At 37.3% G+C, this 10,458-nt stretch overlaps 1 protein-coding gene across 1 annotated transcript in view; it reads left to right on the top strand.

Moving 5' to 3' along the window:
- LOC110454855 overlaps nt 1-6,448 on the top strand; it is a 14,428-nt gene extending 7,980 nt beyond the window's left edge. The window contains exon 2 of the mRNA XM_021504603.1: nt 3,890-6,448. Within this exon, the coding sequence (XP_021360278.1) occupies nt 3,890-5,614 (1,725 nt within the window). The 3' untranslated portion in view covers nt 5,615-6,448. The remainder of the gene's footprint in view (nt 1-3,889) is intronic.
- Nucleotides 6,449-10,458: the final 4,010 nt, after the last annotated feature.

The raw sequence follows: 10,458 nt of genomic DNA, 5'->3' as shown, positions 1-10,458 counted from the left end.
ATGTAAAACTCCTTGAACCTTCCAACACATCTATATAGCTTCTTTATTTCTCAATATCCCCCCCCTCGTTTATTTTTTTTCTTTTCTTTTTTTTCTTTTCTTTCTTCTTTTTTTTCCTCTCTCTCTTAGTCTTACTTTCCCTTCTATACCTCTAGGACCTGCTCTAACCTCTTTTCTATCACTTCTAAACAATGCTTTTATATAACGGACACAATTTAGATGGAATTTAATTATACATAAACATAATTAATTATCAATTATACCTGGAAATATGCAGTTTTATTATAAATGAATATTTAATGAATTAATTGTAATGTGCGAGAGGAATAATGTTTATGTATGATATATTTGCATTGTTATAAATTTGGAAAAAAATAAAAAATTACAAAAAAAAAAAGATTATGTGAAATTGGGCATTGATCATGTTTGGCATGCTAAAAAGTACTTTACCGGTTTTGATATTACATAGAAATGATTCTGTAGACAGAATACATATGTGGAAAGTTTTTAAAACGTTTAAAATATAGACTACCATTGTAATCATATAAAGGCAAGTTGACAATGTTTGTTATATTTTAAATTTTGTGAAGATTTTGCATGTTTTTCGAATTAAAAGTATCTCTACGCTTAATTCATGTATACCAATATAACATATTTAGTATCAAAATAATAGAAATTTTATACACAGTACACTATCATTATTCATTCTTCTAAATAACGTTCGCCTGCGATATTTATCGGTCATTTTGTTAGGATACCCCGTCACTCAACCTGGTGTTATGCGAAAAGGTCCACTACAGTTATCAGTAGTAATTATGGATAATCATTTATGCAGTTATTGATCGTTTTTATGTATCTACATATGGCAAAGAATAAAAGAAATCAAAGTGGGGGCCAAATGTTGACCCCACCTTTGGTATAAATGGTGTGTCTAACCCCCCTGGAGGCAGAGAGGCGGGGCCCAATAGGGGAAATATAGGTAAACCCTTTAAAACTCTTCTTCTTCCATAGGGGTTAAGGGATTTTATCCTAATTTAGTCTTTAGCACCCTTGGGCCAAGGGAAATCCATTTAGTATAAGCAGTGGGTGTGGTCTCCAAGGGGACAAAAGGGCGGGACCCAATAGGGGAAATAGAGGTAAACCTATAAAATCCTTCTTCTACAATAGGGATGAAGAGATTTGTTCCCAACTTGGTCTGGAGGATCTTGGGCAAAAGGGACTCAATTTTGTATAAGCAGTGTGTGTGGCCCCCATAGGGGCAGAAGGGCGGGGCAAAATAGGGGAAACATAGCAAATTCTTCAAAATCCTTCTTCTTCTTCTGTACGAATGACAGGATTTTGTCCAAATTTGGTATGAAGCATCCTTTTGTGAAGGGGAACCAAATTTGTATAAACGGTGTGTCTAACCCCCCTGGAGGCAGAGAGGCGCGGCCAAATAGAGGAAATATGGGTAAAACCTTTAAAATCTTTCTTCTACCATAGGGATTACGGGATTTTATCCTAATTTAGTCTGGAGCATCCTTGGGCCAAGGGGACTAAATTTTGAATAAGCAGTGGATGTGGTCTCCCAGGGGGCAGAAGGGCGGGGCCCAATAGAGGAAATAGAGGTAAAACCTTTAAAATCTTTCTTCTACCATAGGGATTACGGGATTTTATCCTTATTTAGTCTTGAGCATCCTTGGGCCAAAGGGACTCAATTTTGTATAAACAGTGGGTATGACTAGTCGATAAGGAGATGACGTGAAGCCTAACGCACAATATCTGGGCCTTTTAGTGAGAACTAAACATACAATGTACATGGTACTACGCTGACGACCGACAACAGTGTTAGTGCGTCTATCGCAAGCTATAATCATAAGTATCATAAAAGTAATAATAATTGGAGCTTCTTATATACCACTTTTTCACAACCTAGTTCGTAGGTCGTCTCAAAGCGGTTCAAAAATTATTATCCGTGGTTAATTATAGGTCCTTTGCAACCAGCCAACATCTTTCTCAACTCCTGGGGAGCATGCAGCCGGTGCTGCCATTTCGGCGCACACAACTAGCATTGAAGCTAGCACTTACCAACCACGTTCTCATTTACAGCTGAGTAGACTGGAACAAGCGGAGTAAATTTTCTTGCTCAAACTTACAACACAGTGCCGTGCCGTGGCTCGAACCCGCAACCATTCGGTCACGAGCCCGGCGTCCTACCACTAGACCACTGTGCCTAATACGGTGGTCTATATTCATATTATATAAAACTAGCGAGATCTTTCTGTTCATAGTCGGATTTGAATAAAAAGAAACACGTTAAGTTAGAGTATGCACTCAAAAGGGTACTGCGGCTAAGAAGAATTACAAACGGTACAACGTACGATATCGGTGTTAAACGTCACTCGTCACATCTCGGCAGATTCCGTACCTACATCAAGGGTACTGGAATCAGCCGAGTTTAGCCGAATGGGTTAAACATAAGATACATTCCTCATATAACGATGATTGAGATGTTGTTAATACCAATGCCTGTATTCCAAAGAAGTTAGACGAATAAAGCGAGAATTGCGAGAAGGTATTCTGTTAGAAGTTCACCGACAGCTGCCGCTAAAACGTTTAGTTGTACAGTTAAAGATTTCTTCATTGCTGATAAGAACGCCAAGAAAAATATTCTGTTGTTAATTTGTTAATTCCCGACATGAATTGTTCATAAGAAGTATCGAACTATATCACAAAGAAGAATTCTTTGACAAGGTTATATGTGTGCCGATCAGATATATGGCAGTTTGTGTATATGCGGTTATTAATCTTCTGTGGCCAATGTGGCTTTTTGTACATATGTAAATATCCTGTTTATTATATGTTTATACTGATAAGTCGCAAGGCTTAAAGTAAATAAAGAAGATGAACTTGAACTTGTGTGTACCAGTCGATTTACTGGCGTATGCTCAAACTAACGAACCATGGATGCAGCACCGTGCCCCACCAAGTTACTTATATTGTGTCTGACGTAAGATGGAAGAATGATTTAACTCATATACAGAAATGTACTTGCATTAATGAGGAAGCTAGGGTTGCTCTACTTAAGTTTTGTTACAGGTGCTTAATATGACACACGTTTTACGTTTTTTAAAACTAAAAAAAAATCAAATGGTCTGATCATAACATTAGAGAAAAACAACTAGTCGCCCTTATCTTGTTAACTGCAAACTTTAAATTGTTATACTTTCATTGTGTTAGAGCTAGTGCTAATCAAATAACCTCATGATATGGCATACTCGATGCTCACTTTCTCTCTCTGTACCCCTGGAATATGTCATAGCAAAATAGAAGGCTCAGTGTGCACAACCTTGTGGGCGAGACGAGAAGACTTGTTTGATTCTTTGATGTACACCAAAAGAATGTATCGGTCGGGTAACAGTAAAAATGACTGGCTTTGAAGTTGGGTGTCACTCCTCTCTAATCCTCAAAGAACAGGGATCAGCCTAGCGATTGTTCAGGTTGTTTTAAAACAGATAGCTATATGCCTTCAATTCTGCTATGGCATCTTCCAGTGGTGCAGAGAGCGAATGTGAGCGTAGCAACCTGAGTATTGAGGATGATGAATTTGATCCATATTTCGCACTTCAGGGATACGGTTAGACAGTAGTCGTTCAATCCATCTATGAGGAAAATGTTGTCGTTAGTATCTGTATTACCATAAATGTTAAATGGGCAAAACCTAAAATAAAAGTTCAACTCAAAATGTATGTCATTCATCATTATGTAGCATTGTATCACTCTGTAAGTTTCACAAGTATGCTTCATTAGAAATTGGGCATGAAATCCTGACTTGTCTATCGAACGGTAATAAGACAATTGCCTGATAAAGATCACTGATGATTTATCTTTGTTTTCTTGTATTTTACAGATGAACACCTACCTTGTCGCCTCGTTCGCCATTGGAACTGTGCTGGCTGTTCAAATATTCTTTATATATCGATTCATATTTGATCTAAACATTTCACCATGTCCAATATGTCCAACACCGGAGACATTGGATATTTCCTCAGTTCCTGATGATGTATCTAAAATCCCCAGGCAAATATTTGATGTAGCTATGTATCTAAAAAGGGCCAGATTACATGCGAGAGGCTATAAAACACGAACAGCACTGAAATATGCATGTGAGCATATGGATACAATACTAAAGGGATTCAATACCTCTTTTGAAGAAGTCACACGACGGAAAGTAGACAAGCCAAGTAGTATTTGTCCGGAGTACTACGTTGATAAAATGAACGGTTATCAGATCAGGAATTGTTCCTTTTCTAAACCTCTCGAGGAGATTGTCACAATCGTTCGTCTTGATTACGGTTCACCAGCTGATAAAAAGTTTACCCGAGATACGTACGGCGAAAATATCCCGGTCGTAGTTGGTGACTACGGTGGGAAAGTTAAGGAGCAGAGAAATATACGTGTAAAGCACATGGAATCTACAACCACTGAGGGGAATGCTTTAAACATATTAATACAGGAAGTGAAAACCCAATATACTTTAATTGTTAGAAATGTAACGGAACTTGATTCGAATTCCCGGATCGAGAGACTTGTGCGAGAAATAGAGATTCTGACGGTTAACGCAGTCGGCGGGGCTATCAGAAACTCTGATAACTATTGGCATTTAGGTTGCCATCAAAGGGTGTTCCGAAACTACACATTAGTATACGAGGAGGGGTACGACGAGTCGATGCACGATTGTGTTTTTTGCGATCACGTTGATGGACCATTTCTTATGAGAACAGATAAGCTGAAGCAGGTAAGGTTTGACGGTAACTTGACTCCTATGGGACTGTACGAAGATTTTTTCATGAGGCTGAATTCTGACGTTGCGCTCTGTCCTGACGCCTTGTTCGATATGGATTTCCCACGCCGTAGTGATGTAACCGTTGAGTGGGAGAAGTTTGGAAGAAAACGAAATCTTTATAAATTAAAGTTTTCTTTTGGACTGGTTATACATTTTGGATGTAATTATGACTATCCATGTAAAAGGCGAAAAGGATATATCAGGTCACCGTGCTGTATTCAGGAATTGGCAGATGCAAACAATGAATTTATGGAAATGTGTGAAAATGTGGGTGCATCGTGCCAATTGAATGCGGGAACAAATCTAGGAGCTGTGAAGATGTATAAAGTGATTCCATGGGAGGCAGACGGAGATCTCAATTTTCATTGTAATGACTTCACAAAATTGAAAAAGGCTGGATTAAACCTGAGTTCCAAAGGCATAAGAGTGGGAGTGGAACATATCAGTCCATGCACTCCAAAAGCAATTCCCGCACAATTAGCCGCACACACCAGACATTGGCATGTTGATATCTGGTCACGTGATACAGTTGAATCCTTCACAGTGAGATCTGAACATCGTAATTTGACACGGATTCCACATAGTGGACGCATAGTATCGACAATGAGAAACCCAGCTTTATTTGCACGTACTATGTACCCCGAACTCTTTCTGCACCAACAGCATTTTAGTGAAGGTGGGAAAATAACCGTTTATAAATTTGCAAAGTGTCCTACTGTTAATAGTCATGATTGCATAGACCATTACTACGAAGACGGAAATATCCAATTTAACGACCCAGTAGCATAACAAATAGGGCGGAGCGAGTGTTGTTTATATGGAAACAAAAGTTGTAATAGTGAACCTAGTGCGTCGCACCATCCTTAAATTGATGACGTTATCCTAATATTGCAAAAAGATGATGTCGTTTTCAGAAAAATTACGCATGCTAGCTGTTTTTCCATTGTTAAGTGAAGACTTATAAAATCTTTCGCCCCCTTTGGGTTGAGATAGGGAAATTTCGAGTCTTTGCTGTATGTTGGCGACTTCGGAATCTTTCTCCCGAGGGAGTAGATATGTTCCGAGTGAGGCATATCTCCCTTGATCTGTGTTCTATGATACGAACGCCCCCTAAGTTATGGCTTCAACAGAGCGTGGTTGAAGCGTGAAATTGGTGTGTAAACAAACCAATAATACTGAGTTTTACTACATTTTATGTTTATCTTGTTGCTGTAGGTATATTACATATGGTGGAAGTAGTAGATGGTGTCACAGGACCCGATGTATTTATTTATTGCCATATTTTTTCATTTTCTGTAAGTGTATTCAACGTCAACCGGATGTTGTTTTTGAGATTCGAGTTTTTTTTTTGCTTACATTAGAATTAAGAATATCCATGGAAAGCTTAATTGATTAAATTTTGTATCGGGGTAATCTTATGGCGCTGAGTTATTATTAACTTGTGTTAATTTTGTTTCAAAAACAGCTAATGTTTGTATCACTTTGCGTCGGAAATGGCGTCATTTTCAGTGAAACCATGTTGTCATCTCGCTGTTTAGTTTTTCTTCCATCTTCAATAGGCCTTTATTCTACCATATTTCAAACGTGGGATATCAATGAATTAAAAAAAAAATGCAGGTGTTATTTGTGGTATGTCAGTGTTCTTGTTTTATTGGTCTGGAAACTGACCACTACAGTGCTGTGGCGGTACCCAATCTGGGACGGTACCCAATCGGGACACTTGTGGGAAAGGGTCTAATGAAAATAGCACGTAATACAAACAAGCAATTTTATTTTTGTAATTTTTAGTTAATGATACTCTGAACTGTATGCCGACTTATTTGACTGCCGAATCTGCGCGATTACAGGGGTGTAAAATTTAATATACTGAGTACTAGTCCACTACACATCCCTGTCAAAATCGTCGTCTGAAATGTCCGACTCACTATATTCTGTAAACTCTCTTCTAATACACAGCCCAGTAAACTTGGTTAATCGCAATTTGACATGAACCGGAAGCAAGTGCGAGTATAACCCGACACTAGCGCAGACAGGCCAGAGTAGGCCTTCGATGACTTCACGGTCCAGTGAACAAACACAAAAGCGACGATAAGTGTTCGCCAATGGACTCTGAGTTGCAAATCCCTCCACTACACATCCCTGTTCAAGTTAACAGACAAATATTTTGTCTGAAACTAGTTGAAGTCTTGCAATTTTCATTTTCATCAAGTATTACAAGTTGCAATATCTTAACAAATGCGTCAAACAAAATCGAAATTTTACAAAAAACACAATTTTCAAAATTTCTCCACTGAAAGTTACATGGTTATCTTCTATGACTTTGTATCACTATGAAACAGTCAATACTTCAAATGTAAACTCATTGGGAAAAAAAGTATTTGGGTAAAATATTCATTTTCTCAAATTTCATCATTTTCCCCATTCCTAAAGTGGAAAATGGTCAAATTCCCCTAGAAACAGAACATTCTGATATATCTTCAAACTTTACACTTATTCCACTTAACGGAAAAATATTTAGTCTGCAACTCGTTGAAATCTCGCAATTTTCATTTTTATCAAGTATTACAAGTTGCAATATCTTAACTAATGCCAAAAAAAAGTTACATGGTTATCTTATCTGACGTTGTTTAACTTTAAAATAGTGCAATACTGCAAATTTGCACCTATTGAAAAAAAGTGTATTTTGGTAAAATGTTCATTTTTCTTAAGTTTCACCATTTTCCCCATACCTAAGGAAGAAAATAGTCAACTTCCCCTACAAACAAAATATTCTGATATATCTTCAAAAAATCACATTTTATAAAAACTGGAAAATGTCAAATTATTCCTCAGAACATTACTTGGATATATCTTCTTTGAATTTGTATCACTATGAAAGAGTGTAATACTGCAAACTTGCACTTATTGAGAAAAAAAGTGTATCATTGATAAATGTTGATTTTTCTTAATTTTCCTCTAACCCCATTACTAAGGTCGAAAATTCCCTCAGGAACAATGTTTTTGATACAGGATATCTTCAAACAAAAACTGTTAATTGTCTTTTTTTTCCTTAGAAAAACACTTGGTTATCTTCTCTGACTTTGTATGACTTTAAAACGGTGCACTGATTGAAACAAAATTGATTGGATAAAAGTTTTTGTTTTTATTAAATATCAGCATTTTCAAGATTTCCTAAGGTAGAACATGAAACTGGTCGAGATTCCTACCCTTTACCCATGCATGCATAAAAGACAAACTGAATCACACTTTCTATATTGGTCCAGTGTCCGGCTCTCTGAATCCCTCCCAAGGGACTCCCTCCCTTGATCATAACCTGGAAAGAGTTGAGTTCCCTACCTAATAACCATATATGCAATTGCATTGTATGAACAGATGAATACAGGTATACTCATGCTCATGACTTAATCCAAGGTTCATAACATGCTGATGGAAATGGCTGAAATAACAAAGGCACCAGATTTCCTTTGTAACATCCTTGATACCAAAAAGAATGAGAACAATTTGGGATACATTAGCAATATTACTGTGAATGAGAAAACTTTGCCTTAATTGTTTAAATATCAAGGTGAACAATACAAGACTCTTGTTTCTTTATGCTTCATGAAAATAATATCGGGAAGTGCATAGCTGATAGCCACCTGTTTGTTATTCTATACTAGGTCAAGGTCACATTGAGGTCAAAGGTCATAATTGATGTCAGACTCATACATTTTGACCATTGAAGATATCATGATAAAATTTAAGGAACATATGTAGGATGGTAAAGCGGTGAATATGGTTCTACTTTAGGGTCAACACAGCCAAACCCATCGTCACATATAGGTCATAGGTCAAATTCAAACTCTGAGCCATGACTTTTGAACCTCTGAAGATATCTTGATAAAATTAAAGGAATAAATGTAGGATGATAAGGCGATGTGTCGCATACTACTCTAGGGTCACTACATCCTAGGTCATTGTCACATTGATTTCAAAGGTCAAATTCACTGTCTTGGCTAAAAGTTTTGACTAAGGGTAACTCAATGAAATTAAAGGAATAAATGTAGGATTGAAAGATGGCCTGTTGCAAACCACAATTGAGTCTGTACGTGGAAGGTTAAGGTCACATTGAGATCTTAGGTCAAATTCATTATCCATGCCATAACTTCTTACCCACTGAAGATTTCTCAATGCAATATAAGAGATATACATGTATGTAGGATGGCAGGACAGAGTATTGCAAACACTAATTGGGTCCATATCCCCAATGTCAGAGTTATATTCAGGTCAAAGGTCAAAAACATTGTGGGGGGGTCATAACTTTAGCTTGCTGAAGATAACTCAATTAAACTTAAGGGACTATGTATGATGGCAAGGCAGTGTGTGGCAAACACAATTGGGTCCATAGGCCCAAGTTCCAGTTGAGGTCAACGATCAAATTCATTGTCTTGGCCGTCATTTCTGTATTACGGAAGAGTGTCCGTCCAGGGGTCAGAGGGTCCTGGGTTCAAATCCTTGTCTGGCCGTGCATATCTCTTTATCTCCTTTTTCAAAACTTGGGGAGTTTTTTCCACCCTTGCTTCATTAAAGCACTGGGTTAATGCTTGACAAGGGGATATCCCAATATGGGTTTATGTAAAATAGTTGTTCTTGGTGGTGAAAGCATAGAAAGAGGAAGGAGGAATGTAGCTGAACTGGACTGGCCGGTCAATCGGCAGTGACCAGTTAATAGACTAGTATCAGTACGTTTGCCCACGTACACGTGTTTTGTAAACAACGCAATACTTGAATGGTCCCTAGATGATATACAGATTACAGCTCGTATGTAGCGAATTATACAGTCAAATGTCAGTTAATTTACTGCCCAAGAGTTACCAAATACCATCATAAGGTGTCCGACAATAATTCCCAACCGTGTATTCTTACCACTGAATTATTTCAAAAGATTCGTCTTATTCCAGCGAAGCGAAAGTAGTGCGTTGCCATGTTGTATATCACTTGGCTTGCGATCTGAACCGGTCACGTCATTCACGGGGTATATTACTGAAATATATCCAACATAAATAATTAACGGTTGAATACACAAATTAATACTATAATCCATATATTATTAAATTGTTATATTTGTAACTATTTACTAATAATCTAATGACATTTTTTAATATTTATTAGTCGCAATCCGTTAATTTAACTGCATTTTACATGACCAATACGTCGAAATAATAAAATAAAATAAAATAATAATAGTATTAAGCTGGCATTATTTTGTAATGTACCTGAAACTACAGAATAAAATGTTCTTGAACTTCTGATTACAAAGGTGCAAAAAAGCAACGTAAAAATGTATGTGTAAATCCGGAACCTTACACCCGGTAACCGCTTTCCAGAGAAGATGCCCCGAGTGTCAATTGCAATATCTACTACTTATTGGTGAGTGACTTGCAACTCATGATCACTCATACTAGAGTTTGTTCTATTATCGAGATATAGCAAGGATTCATTGGAGTCATCAAGATCAGTAACAGACTGAAAGTTTCTGTTCAAAATTACGCTTTTACCAATATCATCGGATACTACTTTATTATAGACGTATTATCAAACAAACGGGGCTATCTGTATTATTAACATTCTCATAATCTTCCAATAAGTTCTTT

Source organism: Mizuhopecten yessoensis, unplaced genomic scaffold, assembly GCF_002113885.1.
Source record: "Mizuhopecten yessoensis strain PY_sf001 unplaced genomic scaffold, ASM211388v2 scaffold8071, whole genome shotgun sequence".
Classification (NCBI taxonomy): Eukaryota; Metazoa; Mollusca; class Bivalvia; order Pectinida; family Pectinidae; genus Mizuhopecten; species Mizuhopecten yessoensis.
This window is presented reverse-complemented; position numbering and strand designations above follow the sequence as displayed.